Source organism: Onthophagus taurus, chromosome 6, assembly GCF_036711975.1.
Source record: "Onthophagus taurus isolate NC chromosome 6, IU_Otau_3.0, whole genome shotgun sequence".
Lineage (NCBI taxonomy): Eukaryota > Metazoa > Arthropoda > Insecta > Coleoptera > Scarabaeidae > Onthophagus > Onthophagus taurus.
Genome location: NC_091971.1, coordinates 26,831,567 through 26,859,010, shown reverse-complemented (window position 1 = coordinate 26,859,010; position 27,444 = coordinate 26,831,567). Strand labels below are relative to the sequence as shown.

The window sequence follows — 27,444 nt, the reverse complement described above, 5'->3', positions numbered from 1 at the left end:
AACAAGAAGCCGAGTATAAAACGTAATATACGTTAGAAGACTTACCGGATTTGGTGAAAAATAACACACACCGGTGTAAGGAATCACTAGGTGACCAAAAAAAATACAAATTGAGACACTAAAACACGCGAAACGCGGAGCGCTCAACTTGCACGTGTTACCGGTGCGAGTTCTCGAACCGGCTTCAGGATAACTTTCAAGTGTTGTTATCATTCAGATGTTTCAAAGTTGCGTTCATATGCGATGTTAAGCAGATGTACCGACATATTTTAATTACACTTCAAGATAAAAATTATCAAAAAATTCTATGGCGATTTTCTCCGCATGAACCTGTTCAACAATACGTCCTTAACACTGTCACCTATGGCGTATCATCCGCTCCTTTCCTAGCATTGAGAACTTTGATTGAACTTGCCAATATCAATGTGAAACAATATCCGAAAGCGACATTGTGACCGGGGCACAGTCGATGAAAGAAGCTCTTAACCTACAAAGGGAACTCATTATGTTGTTGAAGAATGGAGGTTTTGAACTGAGAAAATGGGCAAATAACTCACCTGAAATTTTATGATCAGTTTCTGAAAGCGATGTGCAAACTCCAATATCCATGGATTATGGTGAAATTTGTTGCGTAAAGGTTTTAGGACTACAATGGGGCCCAAAATCCGATACCTTTCGTTATTCCCATTCTCCTCACCAATAACCTTGTACGAAAAAATATATATTGTCCGATATAGCGCGCATTTATGATCCGTTAGGTTTTTTAACTCCTTGTCTCTTGAAAGCCAAATGTTTTATTCAGAAATTGTGGTTACTAAAAAGCACTTGGGATGAAACCCCACCAAAAGAGATAACTGAAAATTGGAACAAATTTAAAACCAATCTTGAATCTTTATCAAGTTTACGTTTACCTAGATTGATTATTTCACCAAATTCTAAATCTGTTGAACTTCATATTTTTTGTGATGCCTCAGAAGTAGGTTATTGTGCCGTGGCGTATTTACGCTGCCAATCACACGATTCATCGGTTACTACGTCTTTTCTATGCGCCAAATCCCGAGTGGCGCCACTCAAAACTCTTTCCATACCACGGCTCGAGTTATGTGGAGCTGTTCTCCTCGTAGACCTTCTTCAAAATATAAAAGAAGCGTTATTACGCACGATCAGAATAGATTCTATCACGGGTTGGACGAGCTCCCAAGTTACGTTGGCTTGGATTTGGTCCGAACCTAGTCGCTGGAAAGTTTTCGTTGCTAATCGTGTTACTCACATACAAGAACATTTACCATCATCTTCATGGAGATATATATCTTCTCAACAAAACCCCGCCGATTGTGGTTCTAGAGGTTTATTTCCAAGTCAATTAATTCCATATGAACTGTGGTGGAAAGGTCCTTCCTGGCTTCGGGAACCTCCAGAGAATTGGCCATCCAATGTTCGTTTAAATTCAGAAACCACAGAAATTACAAATGAACAAAAACCGAATACTGTTCATGTTTTAGAAAACTCAACTCATGTTATAGATCTATTACTTTTAAAATTTTCATCGATTTCAAGAATTAAACGTACCTGCGCTTACATTTTACGTGTTATTCATCATTGTCGTAAACGAAAACGCTATCTAACACTACAATTGTTGCCTTTTGAAACCCAAAAGGCTCTTTATACCATAATCCATCACGTACAATTGCATCATTTTTCCGAATTATTCACAGCTATTCGTAACAACAAACTTCCTGATAAATGTTTTCGAAAGTTGGCTCCCTTCCTCGATAGGGATGGATTGATTAGGGTTGGTGGTAGAATAAAAAACGCTGTAATTCCTTTCGATCATAAACACCCTGTGTTATTACCTAAACGCCCTCGTGTCAGTGAGTTGATTGTGGAGGACATACATAAACAATACTTACATCCGGGTCAACGTACACTTCAGAACCTAGTTATGCAACAGTATTGGATACTGGGTGCTCGGAGCGTCATCCACAAGATCATATCTAGATGCATCAGATGTTTTCGGTGCAAATCACGAGCATACGCTCCTTGGATGGCGGACTTACCTCCCTTCAGAGTGTCTGAAATCAAGGCCTTCTCCGTGGTAGCAGTAGATTTTGCGGAACCAATCTATATAACCATCAGTCGTTGCAGAGGATCCCGTGCGGTTAAGTCCTATATATCAGTTTTTGTTTGTACGGCTACCAAAGCTATTCATTTGGAGCTCGTTTCAGATACTTTCTGATCAGGGCACTAATTTTATTGGAGCCTATAATCGTCTACAAGAAATGGCAGAAGTCGCGGGCTATCGATTGGACCTAACTTATCAGTTCCATCCACCTGGCGTTCCGCACTTCAACGGTCTGACTGAAGCAGGGGTCAAGGCTGTTAAAGGTCACTTATTACGGGTCATCGGGGATCAAAAGCTTACATTTGAAGAAGTATACACCGTACTAACCCAGATTGAAGCGGTGTTAAATTTAAGGCCCCTCTCAGCCATTACCATTGATCCTAACGATCTCCAATCCTTAACCCTCTCACATTTTTTATTTTTGGAGCCTCAAAATTCTGTTGTTCTAGAGAAAGATCTGACGCAGGTCCAACTTAATCGATTGGATCGTTGGAAATTAATTCAAGCCATGGTGCAACACTTTTGGAAGCGATGGCATGTAGAACTCGCCCTCGCCAAGCCCCGCTGTTGGTGACTTGGTTATCATCCGCGACGAGCAACAACCACCGCTTAGATGGGAAACTGGAAGAATTTGCGAAATTCATCCCGGTGAAGACGGAATAATTCGAGTTGTAACCGTTAAAACAACAAATGGAAGGCGCCCTACAACAAAAATATGTCCGTTACCAATTCCTTAAAAAAAATGTTTATTACTTTTATTAATTGGTGCGTGTGTCGTAAATTAAAACGCGCTACCATTTTTTATAATCGAAAAGTACAATAAAAGTGTTGTTGACCATACGAATAAGATTTTCTCTATTTCCACACAATATTTAATTTTTCTTTGACCTTTTTTGAACCACCCCTTTTTCTTGTTTTTTTGTCACCTTTTAATTTTAACTGCGTGAACAGATATAATAACAAAATTCATAAAATATGTACTTCGGTACTTACTATTTAATTAATGTATATAATATTCTATCATAACATTTTCATCGATGTAATTATTAATAATTGGCTGCTTGTTTGTTTATGTTTGCGCCATGTACTTACAAGTCTTGTGAGTGCGCCTTCCCCTGCCGGTGGCCAAACAGCTCCAAGTTGCCATGAGGAGGACGCACATGATGCTAAAGTGCTGAGCACAAGAGCGCGATCCTCGTATGCTGGGGTTGTCCTACCTGTCGGGTATGTCCTACCTCAGTCCATTCTCGCCATACCCGTTGCACTGCCGATAACGACTGCTCGAGACGACGCGCCATTTCACGGAACGATACACTCTCAATGTGCATACCCACAAACATTCCTCGCTCAAAAAATTGTAAGATGCACATAAAAATAAACAATTTCGTTAATAACTAGCTACGACTATAAACCCAATTACATTTATGAGGACATTTGATCTACATTTTAAGCAAAAACTAAATAGTTGTTAAAAAGATAAATGATAAGGCAGAGATCATAAATGTGATGGACTTTTTTGATTAAGTAAATGACTATGGCTTTTGCGGGAATTTTATTTTTGTCAATTTTAAAACAGAATCTTGTATATGACAAAATCATAAACAACAACAACTTTTTATATCACTATGCTTACAACATGTAAATTGTCAACAGGTAAAGTGATCTAAATATTTATTATAAAATAAACGTTGATCAAAATAATTATCAACTAAATTATTCTAACACCCTCCCTCAACGTTTATAATGAATATTCTAATCAAATTAATCCTAAACCTTTCCTAAACTTCCTACGTTTTATTTTATATAACGGTTTAGTCAGTATATCAGCTATCATATCTTCAGTAGGTAAATATTTTATATTTATTTTATTTTTATTTACTAAATCCCTTATATAATGGTATTTCGTATCTATGTGCTTAGTTCTTTTCTTTAACTGGTCATTTTTGGTAAGTTTTATGCAACTTTGATAATCCTCGAAGATTATCGGTGTTACATTAACGCCTATTTCTGATAGTAATCTCGTGTACCATTCAAGCTCTGTAGTTAATTCAGTTAGCGCAACATATTCCGCCTCCGTAGACGATGCTGCTCCAAGTCATTAAATTGCCATTTAAGAATACACAATATCCACTATTTGATTTTCTATCAATTAAATTCGATCCCCAATCCGCATAATTTACACTTTCAATAAATCTCTTAGGTGGAATACCTCTATTTTTCCTTGTTGGGCATCTATGTTCCTCTTCGGTTTGTTGTTTTTCTTCTTGTACCCCTTCATTCAAATTTTTTTGAATTCGAAATGGTTCTTGTAGATCTTCATTATTTTCCAGATTTATCATAATTATATTCTTTTCATTACAAGGTTTTTCAACGGTTATCTTTGGTTTATTAAATTTTTCGTCGGCTAAAATTATATTTCTTGTAATCTTTACCTTTCTGTTATTAACAAGTATTCTGTAACCCTTTGTGTTCTCTTCATATCCAATAAATATACCTTTTTCTCCTCTATCATCAAGTTTTCGACTGTCTACATGATCATTATAATAATAAACTGTACTTCCGAATGAAATCATATCATTATATGTTGGCATTTGATTATACCACTGTTACGGTATTTTATTATTATTTGAAATTACTCTGTTCAAAATATAACAAGCAGTTTTAACTGCTTCACCCCAATAACACTTATCTACCTTTGATTAAATAAGTAAGCATCTAACAGCTTCCATTAAGGTTCTATTCTTTATTTCTGCTTTACCGCTCTGTTGAGGTGTTCGAGGACAAGATGTCTGATGTAAAATTCCTTTTTGTGTAAAATAATGTTTCAGATCTTTAGACATATATTTTCCGCCTCTACCACTTCGTATTATTTTTGGTTTTCTGTTAAATAGATAACATAAATAGATAATACGTACATATTAGTACGTATTTTCCAACGTACTAATATGTTCTTTAATTATGTTTGCTACATCACTCTTTTCCTTTATTAAGTAAACAGTTGTATAGTCTGTACAATCATCAATTAAACTGAGTATGTATTTATAACCTTGATTCGTTACAACTTCTATTGGACCACAAACGTCTGAATGAAGTAAATCTATCGGATTTGTTTTTTCGGTTTTATTACTTTTAATAAATAACTGTCGCGTCATCTTTGCTCTTAAACATTCTTCACATAAATCTTAACAGTTACAATTTGTAATATTAATCTTTTCAGGATATAATAACTGTAATTTCTTTATATCAGTTAAATTTCGGTGGGCTAAAACTTTATGCCATTCATGTACGCATCTTTTAATTATTGGCAATGATATTTTATATGTTTGTTCACTAAAATCTAACACAAATAGTTTACCTAACTTATTAAATTTCATTATTAATTTATTAGTAATTGATGTGGTAGGAGTCAAGATTCAGGGAGTACGTGGGAAATTAATATATGTATTTGCTTTATATATACCACCTTTTGTCACTTTCGATGCATTTGAACTATTTTTTGACACGTTTAATTCGTTTGACTATCTAGCTAATGAATGCGTTGTTCTTCTTGGTGATTTTAATGTCCCTTCCTATACTTCCATTGGTACCAATGATAGATTTAAAACGACCTTAACAAATTTCCGACATTTCCATGATTTTCGTCAGTACAATTCAATTGTGAACACCAACGATCGTTTACTTGATCTGATCTTTGCCAATATGAGCTGCGCAGTCACTCGCGATCTCGACCCGTTGCTTGCTGAGGATTCCCATCATCCCGCTTTAGCGGTTGTTCTGGATTATGCTCCCCAGGTTTCCATGTTTAAGCATCGTGGCCTACCCACCTATAACTTTAAGCGTGCAGACTATCCTTTGTTGTATCGGATGTTGGGTGAGGTGAATTGGTCGGACCTGGATGGTATTAGAATGGTAGATGATGCATGCCGGCTTCTTTATAACAAGCTACACGATGTTTTTGATTTAGCAGTGCCTAAAACTGTGAGAAATTCTAGGAATCGTCGTTGGCCTGCTTCGTTCACGAAGGAGATAAGGGATTGTATTCGCATGAAGGAGAATATGCGCGCAAGGCATAAGCGTAGTGGTTCACTGTATTGCCTGAATGAATTTAAACGCTACAGATGTCTATCGAAACACCTCATTACCGATGCATATAATGCGTACATGAACGATGTTGAGCGATCTTTGATTTCTGATCCCAGTACCTTCTGGGCCTATATTCGGTCACGGAAGGGCGGTACTCGCATTCCAGGCCTGATGACAAATGGAAACCTGGAGTTCAGTTCGGGTCGAAGTATTGTGGATGCTTTTGCTGATTATTTTGAGTCCGTTTATATTCAATCTGATCCTGTTTTTGTGGAGTCTGATTTCCCCGATCATAGTGTTTGTTTGTCAGTGGAGAGCTTCAGCTTGGAGGAGGTTGAGGATGCGTTGAAGCGTACAAAGAATACACTTACTGCTGGAGTCGATGGGATACCGAGCTTTTTACTGAAGGACTGTGCTTCGATTCTGGCCGCCCCATTGCTTTCGATTTTCAATCTGGTCCTGTCTACTTCTACCTTTCCGTCGTTATGGAAAGAATCATACGTCTGTCCAATTTTGAAGAAGGGCACCCCTGCTGAGATTGTGAATTACAGACCTATATCGCTGCTGTGTGGTTTCTCGAAGATTTTTGAAAGCGTTCTTTTCAAGCACATCTCATATCATTTAAGCAAGTACATAAGCCCAGTCCAACACGGATTTGTCTGTGGTCGATCCACTGTCACCAATCTGACATGCTTTGCCCAATTTGTTGCTGATGTAATCGACGCTAGAGGGCAGGTAGATGCTGTGTATCTCGACTTTCGGAAGGCGTTTGATCAGCTGGATCACTTTATCTTATTGAAAAAGCTGAGTAACTTTGGATTAAGTGCCCCACTGTTGTCGTTAATGAAATCTTATTTGCTAGGTCGGCAGCAGTTTGTTAATTACGGCGGCTTCACTTCCAGAGGATTTTCTCCAACTTCAGGGGTTCCCCAGGGATCCAACCTCGGTCCGTTGCTGTTCCTGGCTTTTATTAATGACGTATCCGAGATCTTGGATTGTGAGAAGCTGCTATTCGCGGATGATTTGAAATTATTCTCGGCTGTTGGGGAACTCAGCGATTGTAAACGCTTGCAGAAAAACCTGATTCGTGTTGAGCATTGGTGCCTTAGCAACCGTTTATCACTTAATATTTCTAAATGTTTTACCATGACATTTTCTAAAAAAGTAAACACAATTGACTGTGCATATTACTTGGCCAATCAACCGTTGATGTCCGAACGTAAGTGCTCTGACCTTGGGGTGCTGTTTGACAGTGGACTGACTTTTAACGAACACATTCTTAACTTAGTTGCTAATTGTTATAAAATTTACGGGTTTATTGTTCGAAACTGTAAGGGTTTGTCCATCAGATGTTTATGTACGTTGTATTTTGCGTTGATTAGATCGCGGTTAGAGTATGCGGTAATTGTTTGGTATCCGTTCTATCAGTTTTACGCGAACGCGCTTGAATCTATACAAAAGACATTTTTAAAGTACCTATGCTTTCGACTGGATCGTGTTTACCCGCCTAGGGGTGCAGATTACGCGTTTCTCCTTTCGCGATTTGGTTTTCTTTCACTACAACAGCGCAGAGTTGTTTACATAGTTAAATTTATTCATAAACTGTTGCATAATGATATTGATTGCGGCTGGTTGTTGGAAAGGTTATCCTTTCTTGTACCGCGTCTCAACGCACGCTGTCCCCTCACGTTGTATAATTGCCGTAGTAACAGTAACACTTTACGAAAATCTCCTGTCTCGTTGATGTCCGATTACGGCAATCAGGTTTCGCCGCATTGCGATATGTTTTTTGATTCCTTGAACACGGTGGTTGCGGTAACTTTGGATCATTTCGGCATGCAGTAGATTGTTAGTAGTTATGATTACGATTAGTTTATTATGTTATATTAGTTTGTATTTTTGCTTATAGCTATATCTTTTTCATTTAGTTAATTAATTTTATTTAATTTTGATATTGTAATATTTTTTTTTCCTGTAACTGGGTGGTACCTGTGGGAAATAAAGTCCTATTATTATTATTATTATTATTATATTATCCTTACATTTAACAAAACCTCCCTTTTCATTAAATATAACTTCTAACCCTTTACTTACTAGATTACTAACTGAAATTCAATTGCTATCTAAATTCGGTACATATAAAACATTGTTTAACTTTATAACCATATTACTACTATCGTTATCAATGCTTCTAATAACGCACGTAAATGTACCCCTGACATTTAACTTACGAGAGTCTGCTACACTAACTACTGTGGCACCGTTTTTATTAATATGTTCTAATAACTTTGGATTGTTACACATGTGGGCCGTTGCTACAGAATCTATGTACCACATTCGGTCGCCTCACTGTCCTATTATAGTGTTGGATTTAATGCAATGACGAATTATGGTATTTTCCTTCGCTATATAACTCAAATACTCTTCCTTTTCATTGTCTGAATTTTCTTTCTTGTCTTCTGCTATGTTGGCTTTGTGTTTCTTCAGCCAAGTTATATACTTTCGACAATCTTTCTTCATGTGTCCTTTTTTCTTGCAAAAGAAACATTCAATATTTTTCTTCTCTATACCTCTAGAATACTGCAGTGTGTTCATGGCCTTTGAAGCTTCGTCGACGTCCCGATTTTTTCGTTTTTCATACTCCTCCAGAAGTCTTTGTTTCACAAATTCCGCTGTCAACGTGTCCATTCTGTTTTCTAATGCAATTATAAGATGATCATAACTAGCTGGCAAACTTTGTAAATAAAATATAACAATCATTTCTTCAGGAAAAATATGTCCAGCAGTTGTTAATTGCTCCAGTAGTTCCTCCATTTCCCTTATGTGAATCTCCATGTCATCACCTTCTGAGAGTTCCCTTTTACATAACTTTTTGAGTAGTCTGGTTTTTTTTAAAAGTCTACATTAGGAGTGACTCCTAATGTAGACCTTTTCCTTTTCATGGGAGTTTTTTAATGACAACCACATTTCTTTCGCCGTTGTTTTCCCTTTTATAAACTTCAGTTGGGTATCATCCACTAATAATCTAAATGTTGCTCGAGCCTTTTTATCTGTAAGGTCCCACATAACCTCCCAAAGATTTTCCCGAATTAACAACATCTCAACTCGTAATTTCCATGTCTGATAATTGTTGTTAGATAATATCTTTATTTGACCCATATGCTTTCCGTTTTCCATCTTGATATCTTTCTGTTATATCTCCTTATTATACAGGGTGATTCACATAAGAACCGACACACAGCAGGGACATGTAGAGGACAATAAATTAAGATGATTTAACGCAACTTACCTCTACACTAAGTTGTATCCCTGAGGAGTTATAGGCCTTCAAAGTTGAGTGTTAAATTTTTAAAACAATCAATATCTTCGTAATACAGTAAGCTAGAAACACCAAATTTGGTATCCGTTATGAGTGTACCAAGGGTATTAATTGGTAGCAAATTGAGATCAATTGAGGCATTTCAAAGGGTTGATTATGGGTGATGGTACCCTAAATTTTGACAGACTTTTTTAACCGTTTGGCGTTTTAATACATTATTACCTCATTTCATGTGGTATTTAATTCTAAAACTTTTTTTACTCTTATTATTTTTTAAAAACTTTGTCGTTTTCATAAAAAACACAAATAACTAAAGACACGTATTGCGTTAATGTTACTTAAAATAAGCGAAAATTCAGTAGTCGGCTATGAAATTGTACGTCAAACTTGACAAATAGGTTATAAAGCCTTGTCGTTTACGTAAAAAACTCAAACAACTGAACACCTTTTATCAATTTTACTTAGAAACACAAGTAAAACATAAATAATAAACAAAAATGATTTAACGGAAAAACAACTTAAACAATAATAGAAACAAAAATTTGTTAAACACTTATGTAAGGGAAAATAATAACCGCTCACGTTATTTTAGAAAAGATTTTATTACTAAACTATAAACGTGAAATTGTAACGGAAAAATATGTCGGGAGTGCGATGTTTACGCGACCGGAGTTCTTGTTGTACTCTTGCCGTGGCGGGGATCGTTACTCCCTCTACGCTATATCGCTTCGTTCGTTGACCTTGTTTGGGCTTCTAAAATGTTCTATCGGTGGTCGGACTTCGGGTTCGCTCGATAACGTTCGGCATCGTTTAAAAATTAAATTAAATAGTCCCGTCTTACAGTTATAATTTATAAAAATTGTTGAAAATTGCCACCGTTTTTTCTCAAGCATAAATTTATTCTTCGGCGAAAATTGAAATCCACTCTTTCTAATAATTGATTATTATTCCTTATGCTATTACATTTCTCCGTAATGCGATGCCACAATTCTGCTTATGACGCAACTAAGAAGAATATACAGATTCTTTTAGCATTTCCCAAATCATTTTTAAATTTTTTAATCACATTTATTTAAGTCTGGTGACCTCGGGAGCCAAACTAGTGGACAATTATTTCCACGTCCTATCCATTTATTTGGATACTGGCGATTCAAAAAATCCCTCAGAATAATATTAAAATGAGGCGGTGCTCCAACATGCATGAACCAGTATTCCCGCCTGAGTTGCAGTGGCACCTCGTCAAACAAATCTGGCAGAGTGTTTTGGAGAAATTCCAAATAATTTTCGCCATTTAATCTATTTGGTAAAGTAACTGGTCCAATTAGGTACCGGTCAATAATACCAATCCAAACATTTATTTTAAACTCGCGTTGGAAGTGACGTGGAACTAATAAATGTGGGTTTACATCAGAATATTGATGGTAATTATGTAAGTTTGTAATGCCTCTGCGGGTAAAACAAGCCTCGTCGGTGAAGAGAATTTTCTTTTGAAAATGAATATTTTCATGTAAAATAAGTCGACAGAAAGTTACTCGCTTAAGTAAATCTTCAGGCAACAACTCCTGTACCTTTTGAATGTGCTATGGGTGAAGTAGGTTGCGTCTGAGAAGTCGGTGTATAGAACTTTGCGATATGCCAGTTTGTCGGCGTAGATTTCTTGTACTTGTTCTTGGTTCACCTTCAACTATGTTTAAAACAAGTTCTTCGTCTTGGGCCGTAATCGCACTAACACCCTCCCGAGTATTACTGAAAAACTTGCCCGTTTCTCGAGCCCGCCTTTCAACATTGGAAAATGTTTCTCTATGGGGGATCGCACGATTAGGATATCTTCTCCGATATTCTTCAACACTCCTTTTGCAGTTTCCTTCACAGAAACCTGGCACTAACAACATGTCCACTTGTTCGCTAAATGAAAATTTTCCGGACATTTTCAAAACAAACAGTAAGCAATAACTGAAAAATCAAATAACTTTATAACCTATTTGTCAAGTTTCACGTACAATTTCATAGCCGACTACTGAATTTCGCTTATTTTAAGTAACATTAACGAAATACGTGTCTTTAGTTATTTGAGTTTTTTATGAAAACGACAAAGTTTTTAAAAAATAATAAGAGTAAAAAAAGTTTTAGAATTAAATTCCACATGAAATGAGGTAATAATGTATTAAATCCGCCAAACGGTTAAAAAAGTCTGTCAAAATTTAGGGTACCATCACCCATAATCAACCCTTTGAAATGCCTCAATTGATCCCAATTTGCTACCAATTTGCTACCAATTAATACCCTTGGTACACTCATAACGTATACCAAATTTGGTATTTCTAGCTTACTGTATTACGAAGATATTGAATGTTTTAAAAATTTAACACTCAACTTTGAAGGCCTATAACTCCTCAGGGATACAACTTGGTATAGAGGTAAGTTGCGTTAAATCATCTTAATTTATTGTCCTCTACATGTCCCTGCTCTGTGTCGGTTCTTATGTGAATCACCCTGTATATTATATTATATAAGTATAAGTAATATTATATCAATCTTTATAACCCGCGATCTGGGCCCATAACCTGATGGACTTTCTTGATTAATTAAACGGCTTTATGGCTTTTGCGGGAATTTTATTTTTGTCAATTTTAGAACAGAATCTTGTATATGACAAAATCATAAACAACAACAATTTTTTATATCACTATGCTTACAACATGTAAATTGTCAACAAGTAAAGTAATCTAAATATTTATTATCAACTAAATTATTCTAACAAAATGTACCATCAATGTATCACCAGCAACTTCAGATAGAATATTCCCTGTCCTTAGATGCTGTATGAGGTCCTCCAGCGATGAAACTTTTTTCTTCAATCTTGTCACTTTTGATCGTAGACTTTTAATTAGTCGTGTTTACTTTTGTATAGTGGCTTGTGCTAAAGCCACTGCCCTTTTGGCTCTTCGAGGAGTTGCCACATCAGGAGATGTTATTTCGTCAACATAACGAGGAGAGTGGACTCTTCTTCTCTTAGGAGTGCATGGTAATGTTTCATCTAAAAAAGGATTAAATATTACATTATTAACAGTTTGTTTTCACAAATTATCAACAATTCATTTTTGAATAAATGATTTAATGCAATAAAATAATAAATAGGGTTTATTTTAATATGAAACGATAAATTTTATAGAAGAACTTACTTAGATCTTGTTATTTCTGAACGACCCTTCCCACATATACAGCACCGGCGATTCCGCATTGCTTACACGCAAACAAAATTAAAGAAAGATAACACAAAAAGAAAATAACATCAATACACACTAAATACTGTGTTAGAAGTTGCCTAACTATAAGTTATAGAAACGACTAAAATGGTGTCGTAAGCAATCAAACAGAATATGGCGGCACTCGTATAGTTGTTGTGTGTTAAGTTCAGACAATAAACGTGATTCATGGTCCTTAATTGTTTTATTAAGCCTTGAGAATCATACATGGTGTCAAGTGTGTATGGAAATATGGAAAACATAATTAGACAAACAGGAAAAAGAAAAGTTCATGAAGTGGACTCCAAAGAAGATGAAGAAAAAGAAGCAGATAGTGAAGAAGAGGTTTATATTGATTCGATAATATCAAAAGGGTCTACGAGGTTGTTGAATTCAGTTCAGTGGTCTCAATCTGTAGATGTACAAGGACAGTTAGTAGAATTTAAGCTAGATAGTGGAGCAGAGATTAGTGTTTTGCCTCTAAAAGTATTTAAATTAATCAAGATAAAGCCTAAAGTTTTTAAAACGAAAATAGCGTTAGTTGCTTATGGAAACTTTAAAATAGAGCCGATAGGAAAAGTAACTTTAAAATGTAAAGTAAGAAACAAAATCGCGGATGTAAAATTTGTTATTGTAGATGAAGATCAAATACCTTTGTTGGGTTTACAGGCATGTACCGATTTAAAGTTAATTAAGAGATTAGATAGTGTTAAATTAGAGTTTAGGTCAGTGGAGGATTTAGTTAATAAGGATCCAAGTGTTTTTGAAGGTTTAGGGTGTTTTCCTTGAGAGCACCATATTACTTTAGTAAAAGATACAATTCCTCATGTTCAACCGATTAGAAGAGTCCCTCAAATATTACACGATCGACTCAAAACAAAGTTAAAACAATTAGAAAAACAGAGAATAATAAAAAAGACAAAAAAACCTACTGAATGGCTCAACGCATTAGTTATTGTTGAAAAAAATATAACAAAGACTTAAGATTGTGCCTTGATCCGAAATTTTTGAACAAAGCTATCAAACGTGAATACTTTTTAATCCCGACCGTAGATGAAATAAGTAGTCAATTTTCCGGAAAACAGTTTTTTACAATAATCGACATGAAGGATGGTTATTTTCAAGTCAAAATTGACAAGGAGAGTTCAGATCTTTGTACGTTTGGCACACCATTTGGTTGTTATCAATTTTGCCGTTTACCTTTTGGAATCTGTTCCGCCCCAGAAGATTTTCAGAAAAAAACTTATGAAATATTTGGTAGCCTTAAGGGTGTGGGAATGTATTTCGATAACATTGTAATATCGGGAGTTACAGAACAGAAACATGATGAAAACTTAAAAACAGTTTTAGAGACGGCATCAAAGTATAACATAAAATTTAACAAATTAAACATTCAATTTAAAGCTCCTAACATTGAGTTTATGGGTCAGATATATTCTAAACGAGGAATGGAACCAAATCCTAGATATATTGAAGCAATAATTAATATGCCAAATCCATGCAATAAGTCAGATGTGTTAAGATTGTTAGGAATGGCAAAGTTTGTAGCAAAGTTCATTCCAAATATGTCTAAAATTACTGCCCCTTTACGAGAATTGACAAAAAACAATGTACCTTGGTCATGGACAAGCGATCATGATGAGTCCTTGTCATTACTTAAAACGTTACTCACTTCAGCCCCAATTTTGAGATTTTATGGTCCTAGCAAACCTATTGTTATTGAAACAGATGCTTCTAAGGATGGATTGGGAGCTTGTTTGTTACAGGATGATCACCCAGTTGGTTTTGTATCAAGAAGCCTAAATGATGCAGAAAAGAGGTATGCCCAGATCTAAAAGGAAATGTTGGCAATTGTTTTTGCAATACAGAAGTTTCACTTTCTTATTTATGGTCGTTGTACTAATGTCAATACGGATCACAAGCCACTTGTTGCTATTTTTCAAACAGAATTACACAAAATTACACCTAGATTGCAAAGAATGAGAATGAGATTGTTGGGATATGATTTACCTGTAAACTACAAGGCAGAAAAATATTTATATATTGCAGATACATTATCCAGAGCATTTTTGAATAAAAAAGATTTACCTTCAGATAGTAGTTTTGAATTTGCTATTCATTCTTTGGTCACTAATCGAGCCATGTCGAGTGCACGTATCAATCAGTTTAAACAGGAAACTTTAAAAGACATTGTCTTACAAAAAATAATTTCATATTATTATGACAATTGGCCTCAGTTATCAAAACAGATTCCACCATTTATTAAGATTTTTTATAAGGTAAGAGAAGAGTTATCTGTTGTGGATGGATTAGTTTTTGTGGGTAATAAAATAGTCGTTCCAACCAATTTAAGAAATGAAATGTTAAAATTGATTCATGAAGGTCATTTCGGGATAGAGAAAACGAAAACGAGAGCCAGACAAATATTCTTTTGGCCAGGCATTTCAAGTGATATTGACAATTTCGTAAAGAAATGCAAGTTATGCGAAAAACATGGTTCAAAGCAACAAAAAGAAACCTTAAATCTTTATCCAATACCTCAACGGCCGTGGCAACGAATTGGCTGAGATATATTTACGTATGCTGGTGTTAGTTATCTTGTATTATTTGATTCATATTCTAATTGGCTGGAAGTAGTTGCATTGAAGGATAAGTCAGTGGAATCGATAATAAAGGAAATGAAGTCAGTATTTTCGAGATTAGGTTCAACATTTTCAACATTTTACTCATGCACAATTTTGCAAATGATTGGAATTTTCTGGTGGTTACTAGAAGTCCAAACTATCCAAAATCAAACGGTTTGGCTGAGAAGGGAGTAGGTATTGCAAAGAAGTTGTTAAAGAAGACGATGGAAGAAGGAAAAGATTTATATTTCGCATTATTACAATATCGTAATACACCATTAAAATATTTAAATTATAGTCCATCAGAATTGTTAATGAGCCGAGTGTGTAAGACTAAAGTCCGTATTTCTGAAAATCTTTTAAAACCTAAACTTTGTGGTGACGTTCTTGAAAAGTTAAAGAGTAGACAAGAGAAAGGAAAAAAAATATTATAATAGGAACGCTAAAAATTTAGAACCTTTAAAGCCGAATGATGACATTACTGTATACAATCAGATTACTAATACATGGGAGACTGCAAAAAGATAGTAGAAATAGATCAAAATCCTCGATCATATTTGATACAAAATAGTTTTGGGAATGTAATTAGAAGAAACAGAGTTGACATCAAAAAATCAGTTAACCCTTATGAAGTAACCGAGAATGATGAAGAGGGTCCCGCTGATGAGTGTATTAATTCTCGAGTCTCAGACTCAAACATGTGTATGCAATTGTGTGCTCATGTGTACTCAAACAATGGTAATTCGTTGTTAATTAATAATAGTACATAGTCTGTGGTTCAGTCACGCTCTGGGCGAGTGATTAAAAAACCTGTTAAATTAGATTTATAATAGTTTTAGTTTTGAAAGGGAAGATGTGTTAGTAGTTGCCTAACTATAAGTTATAGAAACGACTAAAATGGTGTCGTAAGCAATCAAACAGAATATGGCGGCACTCGTATAGTTGTTGTGTGTTAAGTTCAGACAATAAACGTGATTCATGGTCCTTAATTGTTTCATTAAGCCTTGAGAATCATACAAATACTTTAACTTTAATAACTTCTTACTGTATATCTAGAAAGTTTCCCAAAGACCAAGAAGGGTGGGTATGGAAGGGAGATTCTTTTGTTGTAGCTTTACCCCAACCTTTTTACTTGTTTGTTCAGGGTCATTCAGTGTTTAAGAAAAATGTTTTAAGAAAAGGAGGACTTTGAATTCTTTTTTTTAAACTGAGATCTTTCCTTCTACCTGCTCAACCAATTTTTAGGACCCAAAAATATCTCCACTACTCTTTTTTTCTTTTGTATTTTACTTTTAACAAATTTTCTTCACTTTCTTAACAAATAATAATTACATTTTAAATTGCTAAAATATGTTAATAATTATGTTATTATACACATGAAACCTATAATATACATAACTAAATATTTAGATTTTAGGTTATATTCATATTAAACATTTATTTGGTGATTTATAAACATCAAGGTCATCAGCTGCTATTAATTTTTAATACTACCCAATACTACCGTCCAATAAGATAATAGCGTACTCACCACGTGCTCACGCATGCTTCTTGAGTAGAAGGGGGCATGACAGAGACAGATATATATATATATATATATATATACCTGCACTCTATTTTTGACACTCTTGTGCTGCCGGAGTCAGCGATATAAGAGATAGTATATATATGGTATGCACATTGAGGGTGTATCGTTTCGTGAAATTGCGTGTCGTCTCGAACGGTCGTTATCGGCAGTGCAACGGGCATGGCGAGAATGGCTTGAGCTAGGACATACGCATGTTCAGCCGCGGCCGGGACGACCCAGGGTGTGCTCGTGAATTATTTCCAACAGTGTATTATTGATATTGCAAGATCGAACAATTTTATACTTTACCTAGCGGCTTCCCAAGCAAATATCAAAACATCACGACGTAAATTCACAATTGATCTTGCCAAATCTTTGATTCATGATTATGTAAAACGTAGACTTGAAGCAAAAGAACTGACTAGGGATCTGAGGTGTATAATTAAAAATATACTGGACGATGGTGTACCTAACAGAAACCAACTCGAACTTCCAAATCAACCCGGACCTGTAAATCGTGCATGTTCCAGTTCTTTTGGTTGTTGCTATATGTATTCTGGGAAACAAGACAGCAAAATTAAAACAACATGCCAACATTCCTTTCGGACATCGCAATAAAATATACTGTACTGTTTGTACCTGCTTGCTAGTAATGAGTACTTTTTTACAGAATGTCGTTACATAATTTTGAAAACCGGCGACCCGCCACTGACCTTGAATTATTAGAGTTAGTGGAAAATGATGATTTTGATCTTTTTTTGTCATCCGTAGACAACAATAAAGAAACCGATATCGAATCTGAAGATAAAGTAAATCAAACAGAAAATATTTCTAGGAGTAGCGAGGAGTGCGTTGAACTAACACAGCTAAACAATGATAATTTAGTAATAAAAGAGGCTGAACCATCTGAAAGACATGTAATTGAAGAGGAACTCACACGTACGTGACAAAAATAGTTAAAATACAAGTTCAATTATCTACATACAGGGGCGGATCCAGAAAAAAGTTTTAGGGGGGGCTATGAAAAAAACGAAAGTTGTTGAATTGTATTTATAATGTCTAAATATGTATGTATTTTTCTTTTATACTGACACACAAAAAAAATATATATATAACCCTATTGCGGGTGCTTATGACTAATTCAGTGAAGACGGGTGTGAGTAAATAAAACAGTGATATAACAAAAAATATAATACGAATTAAATTTATTAAATGTTGAGCGCCAGAAATTTTTGAGAGAAATTTCAAACTCCCCAAACAATGCAAAATACCTTTTAAAATCAATAACAAAAATAAATAACTCTGGTCCGCATAAGCTTATGTTTCTCCTCACAACAACATTAAGAGAATGCTTAAAAAAAATGAAATAATATCTCGAACAAAATAAAGAAAACAAAACAAAAATATTTACTAGCTTGAATTATTGAAATCAAAATCAATTAATACTCCCAATCAAATAAATGATACTACTTCGAAGAAAAAAAAATCATTAAGCTATTCAACTCAGATGTTGAATTCAATAGACAAATAAGGTAAGTAATAAGGTACAATCACGATAATACCGAAATAAAGAATTCAACTTTAGTTTACTCGACACAGGTAAGTTTATTCGTAATTTAAAATTGTTAAATTCACTTATCTGGTTTATCTTCTTGTTATTTGGATGTTATTATTATTATTATTATTTTTTAGTAGAAGATCTCCACCAAGGTTCACTAGGATACCACGCTAGCGATGACGTTAACACTTATGAAGATCTCCAATTAATCTGCTTCTGATTAATTAAGTACGGTGAGTACTCGAACATTAGTAGAATAGTAGTTTTATAAATTCGAAGCTCCTATCTTGAAAACTAGTATAAGTTGAAACCTAGATACAGTTAAATATATTTAAATTAATTTTTGTTTCCAGATATATCGATAATTCACGCCAAGATGGTGTACAAACCTTAGTTGTTGGTCGGTTTCCACATATATTTTCCGAAAGGTTATAACTTCCGCATAAGCGAATGGTGATGATGCTCAACAAAAATACTCAAAAACACACCACACTACACTGGGATAGAATAATCGCTCAATAAATTCCCTTTTTCTAATAAGTAATACATTTTTACTCTAAACGAACGTCTTCCCCAAAACTTTTCGTTTTCAAACAAAAATAAAATACAATTTTTCAATTTTGCATCGAGCAATAAAATAAACCAATATCAATCATTGCGCTTTGAAAATCATTTAAAAACCCTCAAAAAACATCAAAACCAACTCCAACCGTAACAATAACATATACATACATATGAAATTATAATGCGAAAGGCAATTTCCTTGTTTTTTTTTGGCAAGTTCATTTATAATGTCCTCGGGATCAACCTCCATCTGTCGATGAACATTTAGCAGTGCCAAATCAAAGGCAAAGCGTTGAAAACGATCGTTCACTTGATGCGACTGAGACTGGTTGGTTGCACAAATCTTAATGAAATGAAAAATTAATCAGTATCTGAAAGTGTAACATATTTACTAACCTGTATTAAGATCACTTTAAAAAAGTAGTACCTGCGCCACATGGTCAACTTTGCAACAAAATCATCAGTAGGTGTAAAATCATTCGGTCAATATTTTTCCAACGTTTGAATCGAATATCATCAGGCTCTAATCCTATTGCTATATTTGGCAAGATATTCTGTATTTTTGCCAATAAATTTGTGTGTTTTATATACCTTAAATTTATTTGATCTAAATAATGGTCAAGGAATAGTATATAAATTGAGCATCTGTAATAATCTTCTGGTTCTCCCAAGTAATTGTCGCGGTTTATTTCACGTCCAACTCTTCGAGGCACTTCTATCAGTACCCCAACCTTATTTGCCATTTCTTGGGCTAACTGGAAGATATTTTTGAACTCCTCTTCTGCGTTTCGACGCATGCAGCCTATTTCTTCGTAAACTGCTTTGGAAAAGTCCAAGCAGCGGCTGAGATAACATTTTTCCTGCAGTTGCACACTGACATTCTTTGTCAATGCAAAAATTGGCTTAATAACTATCAACGCAACAATAAACTGTGATGTTTGCAGAGAAGACAGTAAAGCATGAGGTTTCAGACCATCTGTCATTACGTTGTTGTTATTTAACTCCTCTAACCCAAAACAAGTATGCTCGAAGAGCTCGTAAAAAAGATTTAATAAATTTAAATGCTCAACCCACCGAGTTTCAACTTTAAAAGTCTCGTCTGTTTTACGCTGGGACAACAATGTTTTATTCTTTCTTTCAATACCTGGCCTGCTTTGGTAGACTGCCGAAATAAATTTACTACTTCTTTCACAGTTGTTATGCAATTCCTGACGGGTGGTATTTTGCACGCGAGGGTTATAGCCAAATTTAGGTCGTGGTTAGCGCAATGAACATAATATGCATTGGGATGACTCTTTTGAATAATGGCAGCACACCCCTTTTGTTCCCGACTCATAGAACGAGCTCCATCGTATCCTTAAAAAATATTTTGAAGAATAAATAAATAGAAAATATCTGTATGTATTGATGATGATCAAATATTTAAAATGTACCTTGTCCTCTAAACAAATTTAAATTCACACCTAACTCTCTCAAGGAAGTCAATATCGTATTTGACCAATTCCAGTGACATCCACAACCGGAACAAAGCAGAGAAAGTCTTCACAAATTTGATAATTTGTAGATACATAACGCACATATTGAGCACAAATTGAAAGCTGCTCGGTCCCACCGACATCCGTTGTTTCGTTCGCAATTACCGAGAAACATTTTGAATCATTTATGCGTTGAACCAGTTTAGATGTTACTACCAGGATCGTTGACAGGAATGAAAGAGTGGTGTAATATTCAACAATTAGAATATGTTTGCTGTAGTTTACAGATGGAATATAATAATAATAATCGTATCGTAAATAAAAGTTTGTAATCGTAAATAAACGTTGTCTTCGAGCAGGTTCCGGACGGAATGAATCCCAGTCGGATTTCTCCCCGTTATATAGGGCGACCAGTTGGTTGCCCCTCCAGCGCTGTTCGCACGAATAAGTCGGCGATTCAAAAGAAGGTGCTGGTCACACCAAAAATTTAAGAAAAGAGTAAATAAAAAAAGATGAATAATTAAATATAATTATATTGATTAATAAAATAATAATAGCTAAATGAATATCGTTAAAGATAAAGAATAAGAATGTATATCGGTTGGTTAACGTGCCAAGAAACGATGTAGAAAAATATTGGGCACTACGACACACACCAGAGAGCTAGCGATTGATTATTGGATGTCACCATCGATCGTTTATCGATCGTAACAACGACCTCTTCCGGGGGAAGAGGTGAACAAATACAAAATAATATATATGAATTTAAAGCGAAGCGAACAAGCGCTGACCAATCGGGAGTAGGTGGGCGTGGCCGGCCGGTCGGCTTCCAAAGGCGGTATATAGTGACAATGTAATGATTTTGTCTGCAGCATGTAGTCCGATTCGAGCCTTGAAGAGAGCAACATCGCCTGGAGAGAAGTTGAAGAATTCGTCCGACCTGTTGCGTGAGCGAAGGAAGGGGGAAGGTTCATTTTCTACCTGGGTGACCTCGTCAAAGGCGTAATCCGGAGCAGATAAGTTTCTTTTGAAATTAAGAGCGCCCTTTTTAGGGTTGGGTTGGGTTTTCCAAACCGTTTTGAGGTGGCAGAAATGCCTCTTAAAATGGAGAAGAAAACTTTATCCGCATCGTGTGTAGACTTTCGCTTGTTTGCAAGCGTGGTCGACACACACATTATCGATAAGAACGGGACATTGAGACCCGTTCCACCAAGCCGTCCGCCTTCCCCGTTGAAAGCGGCGACTAAATCTGCGCGTAAGGTCAGACCCGCCATCCCCGTGAAGGCGGCAACCAACGCTACCCCCGTTCTTGGCAAGACTGCCTCCCCTGTGGCGGCGGCAGCCAAATCATCAGGCCGCACCGCCTCCCTCGTGAAGGCGTCGACCAAGAAACCAGTCATTGGCAGAACTGCCTCCCCAGCGGAGGCGGCAGCCAAGGCTGGTATACCAGGCCGTACTGCTTCCTTAGAGGATGCGACGACCAGCGCGGCAGGCCGCACCGCCTCCCTCGAGGAGGTGGCGACCAAACGCGCACGTAAGGTTAGTACCGCCATCTCTGAGAAGGCGGCAACTGAAACTACCCCCGTCCTTGGCAGTACTGCCTCCCCAGTGGAGGCGACGGCCAAAGCACCATCAGGCCGTACTGTATCGGCGAGGCGTTGGCTTCCATCCCGGCGGGTAAAATGGATGTCGACGTGGCAGTCGGTCCATCCAACGGGAAAAGGAAGGCCAGTAGCGACCTGGAGGACGAGTACTCGGAGGCCGTGCGTCCTCGATTGGAACACGTTTCCAAGCGGGTCCCCCCGGTAATCCTTCATGCGAAGGAAAACTGGGATTCCATTTCGGCGGAGATGGCGAGACTTCGAATCGCCTTTTCGAAAGCTAGAGCGGTTCCGCAAGGAATCAAGATTGAGCTCCCCACCGCGGAAGCCTATCGCGCCCTGGTGAAGATGTTGATGGCTGGTAAACACCAGTACCACACATTCTCTCTACCGGAGGAAAAGCCGTTAAAGGTGGTTTTTCGAGGCGTCCCTACCAGTATCGGGGAGGACAGCATTGCTGCCGACCTGAGAAAACAGGGATTCTGGCCTGATACGGTAAAACGTATGCGCCAGGGCTCTGAAAGGAGGCCGATCCCGTTAGTCCTGTGCGTCTTGAAAAAGACCGCGGACGCCAAACGGATCTTTGACCTCAAGACGGTCATGGCTTTAACCATAACTGTCGAGAGCGCCAAGAAGAAGACGGAAGTCGGCCAGTGTCATCGCTGTCAGCGTTACGGCCACTCCCAACGAATGTGCAACGGTGCACCTCGTTGCGTGAAGTGCGCTGGTGACCATCCGACGGCTTCCTGTGCCAAAGCAAAGGATGCGCCCGCCAAGTGCGTCCTTTGCGGTGGTCCTCATACCGCCAACTACAAAGGGTGCCCAAAACACCCGAAGGCGGCGGAAACGAGGGCGCCGGCGGCAGCCCCAAAGGTCAAAGCGACCGTTCCCCCGAAAGCACCTATTCAGGCGCAAAAGGGGGACAAAAAGGCTCCAGTAGTCGCGGCGAAACCCGTGAAAGCGGTTAGTAGTCAGGCGAAAAAGCCGAAAGGCAACGCTAACGTTGCCCCCAAAGCGAACGCTCCAGCTACCAAGGTAGTTCGGAAAGAGGTCGCGGCGCCCAAAGCTAAGCTCAACGAGCCGAAGCAAAAGGCGACCGACGACCCCCCGAAGCTGTCGAGGTCGCAGAGGAGGCGTCGCAATAGGAGGCTTCGTAAAAGCGGGTCGATCGCGGTGGCTGAAACACCATTCCCGGGCAATGTTGCGGCACAGGCGGCGGTTGAACCCCCAACCGACCCCCTCGTCAACATACTGGCGATGATGAGCGAGGTCATCCAAATCGACAAATCCGATAGGGACGCACGAGTTAAGTTGTGCGTCCAAATCATGTCCGAGATGATGAAACTCTTATGATGACTCATCGAAGACCGAGAGTACCGCAATCGCTTGAGTTGGCTTATTGGAACGCCAACGGCCTTGTCTGTAAACAGAATGAACTTCGCGAGTTCGCCGAAAGGTACGACCTTGACGCGATACTCATTTGCGAAACCCATCTGCGAGCGGGCGACAGGCCACGGCTGCCCAATTATCGCTTCTATCGAAACGATAGAGTTGGAGCAAGAGGCGGCGGGACAGCCATCTTCGTAAGGACCAGTTTGGATCATTACGAAGGTCTGACTCCCCCTCTTCAACATCTCGAAGCTACTACGATTGTGGTACGAACACTATCGGGGTGCGTCCGCTTGGTCGCCGCCTACAATCCGCCGAATCGGCGGTTGTTGGAAGACGATCTAACGGGTGTCTTGGATACGGACAAAGGCGTGGTTATCGCCGGCGACCTAAACGCTAAGCACCCATCGTGGAACAGTCGGATCGCAAACGCGAACGGTAAAATACTGCGGAGTTTTACCGACGAGACGGGCATTGTCACCGATGCCCCCGCCGACCACACGTATTACCCGTCGAACGAAGGGCAACGATCTGACGTTTTGGACGTGGTTGTAATCAAAGATGTCCGACTAGTTCATAGAGTTACCACGCTCAACGAACTTAGTTCCGATCATCTCCCTGTGCTGCTGCAGCTAGGAGACGTCCCGGACGTTCGCGTCCCGGCTGAACGTTCCACTGTATCGTGGCCGGCTTTTAGCGGCCACTTGCACCACAATATGGGACAAATACGACCGATCCACAACGCTCAGGAACTGGATGAGGCTGTTGAACGACTCACGGTCGCAATCGAGGATTCTCTTCGATACGCGACCAACACGATTCCCGTAAAGGACCATCGATGGGTGCTTCCGGCGCACATCAGGGAACTTATGCGGGAGCGTGATCGCGTCAGGCGGACTTATCAGCGCAATTGGGATCCCGATCTCAAGCGTCGCTATAACCGTCTGCGCGGTGATGTGAGAAGGGAGCTCGCGGAGTTCCGATACGCGTCTTTCGACGCCAAACTCGACGCCCTGAACACCGAAGACGATCACTCCTGTTGGAAGATAGCGTTAGTTGCTTATGGAAACTTTAAAATAGAGCCGATAGGAAAAGTAACTTTAAAATGTAAAGTAAGAAACAAAATCGCGGATGTAAAATTTGTTATTGTAGATGAAGATCAAATACCTTTGTTGGGTTTACAGGCATGTACCGATTTAAAGTTAATTAAGAGATTAGATAGTGTTAAATTAGAGTTTAGGTCAGTGGAGGATTTAGTTAATAAGGATCCAAGTGTTTTTGAAGGTTTAGGGTGTTTTCCTTGAGAGCACCATATTACTTTAGTAAAAGATACAATTCCTCATGTTCAACCGATTAGAAGAGTCCCTCAAATATTACACGATCGACTCAAAACAAAGTTAAAACAATTAGAAAAACAGAGAATAATAAAAAAGACAAAAAAACCTACTGAATGGCTCAACGCATTAGTTATTGTTGAAAAAAATATAACAAAGACTTAAGATTGTGCCTTGATCCGAAATTTTTGAACAAAGCTATCAAACGTGAATACTTTTTAATCCCGACCGTAGATGAAATAAGTAGTCAATTTTCCGGAAAACAGTTTTTTACAATAATCGACATGAAGGATGGTTATTTTCAAGTCAAAATTGACAAGGAGAGTTCAGATCTTTGTACGTTTGGCACACCATTTGGTTGTTATCAATTTTGCCGTTTACCTTTTGGAATCTGTTCCGCCCCAGAAGATTTTCAGAAAAAAACTTATGAAATATTTGGTAGCCTTAAGGGTGTGGGAATGTATTTCGATAACATTGTAATATCGGGAGTTACAGAACAGAAACATGATGAAAACTTAAAAACAGTTTTAGAGACGGCATCAAAGTATAACATAAAATTTAACAAATTAAACATTCAATTTAAAGCTCCTAACATTGAGTTTATGGGTCAGATATATTCTAAACGAGGAATGGAACCAAATCCTAGATATATTGAAGCAATAATTAATATGCCAAATCCATGCAATAAGTCAGATGTGTTAAGATTGTTAGGAATGGCAAAGTTTGTAGCAAAGTTCATTCCAAATATGTCTAAAATTACTGCCCCTTTACGAGAATTGACAAAAAACAATGTACCTTGGTCATGGACAAGCGATCATGATGAGTCCTTGTCATTACTTAAAACGTTACTCACTTCAGCCCCAATTTTGAGATTTTATGGTCCTAGCAAACCTATTGTTATTGAAACAGATGCTTCTAAGGATGGATTGGGAGCTTGTTTGTTACAGGATGATCACCCAGTTGGTTTTGTATCAAGAAGCCTAAATGATGCAGAAAAGAGGTATGCCCAGATCTAAAAGGAAATGTTGGCAATTGTTTTTGCAATACAGAAGTTTCACTTTCTTATTTATGGTCGTTGTACTAATGTCAATACGGATCACAAGCCACTTGTTGCTATTTTTCAAACAGAATTACACAAAATTACACCTAGATTGCAAAGAATGAGAATGAGATTGTTGGGATATGATTTACCTGTAAACTACAAGGCAGAAAAATATTTATATATTGCAGATACATTATCCAGAGCATTTTTGAATAAAAAAGATTTACCTTCAGATAGTAGTTTTGAATTTGCTATTCATTCTTTGGTCACTAATCGAGCCATGTCGAGTGCACGTATCAATCAGTTTAAACAGGAAACTTTAAAAGACATTGTCTTACAAAAAATAATTTCATATTATTATGACAATTGGCCTCAGTTATCAAAACAGATTCCACCATTTATTAAGATTTTTTATAAGGTAAGAGAAGAGTTATCTGTTGTGGATGGATTAGTTTTTGTGGGTAATAAAATAGTCGTTCCAACCAATTTAAGAAATGAAATGTTAAAATTGATTCATGAAGGTCATTTCGGGATAGAGAAAACGAAAACGAGAGCCAGACAAATATTCTTTTGGCCAGGCATTTCAAGTGATATTGACAATTTCGTAAAGAAATGCAAGTTATGCGAAAAACATGGTTCAAAGCAACAAAAAGAAACCTTAAATCTTTATCCAATACCTCAACGGCCGTGGCAACGAATTGGCTGAGATATATTTACGTATGCTGGTGTTAGTTATCTTGTATTATTTGATTCATATTCTAATTGGCTGGAAGTAGTTGCATTGAAGGATAAGTCAGTGGAATCGATAATAAAGGAAATGAAGTCAGTATTTTCGAGATTAGGTTCAACATTTTCAACATTTTACTCATGCACAATTTTGCAAATGATTGGAATTTTCTGGTGGTTACTAGAAGTCCAAACTATCCAAAATCAAACGGTTTGGCTGAGAAGGGAGTAGGTATTGCAAAGAAGTTGTTAAAGAAGACGATGGAAGAAGGAAAAGATTTATATTTCGCATTATTACAATATCGTAATACACCATTAAAATATTTAAATTATAGTCCATCAGAATTGTTAATGAGCCGAGTGTGTAAGACTAAAGTCCGTATTTCTGAAAATCTTTTAAAACCTAAACTTTGTGGTGACGTTCTTGAAAAGTTAAAGAGTAGACAAGAGAAAGGAAAAAAAATATTATAATAGGAACGCTAAAAATTTAGAACCTTTAAAGCCGAATGATGACATTACTGTATACAATCAGATTACTAATACATGGGAGACTGCAAAAAGATAGTAGAAATAGATCAAAATCCTCGATCATATTTGATACAAAATAGTTTTGGGAATGTAATTAGAAGAAACAGAGTTGACATCAAAAAATCAGTTAACCCTTATGAAGTAACCGAGAATGATGAAGAGGGTCCCGCTGATGAGTGTATTAATTCTCGAGTCTCAGACTCAAACATGTGTATGCAATTGTGTGCTCATGTGTACTCAAACAATGGTAATTCGTTGTTAATTAAT

General features: G+C 37.3%; 1 protein-coding gene across 1 annotated transcript; it reads left to right on the top strand.

Moving 5' to 3' along the window:
• Positions 1–587: 587 nt before the first annotated feature.
• Positions 588–2,696, top strand: LOC111418781 (uncharacterized). The gene is made up of 3 exons (XM_071196787.1): positions 588–617; positions 803–1,871; positions 2,572–2,696. Exons 1-3 carry the CDS (start codon positions 588–590, stop codon positions 2,694–2,696), a joined length of 1,224 nt encoding a protein of 407 aa, XP_071052888.1.
• The last annotated feature ends 24,748 nt before the right edge of the window (positions 2,697–27,444 follow it).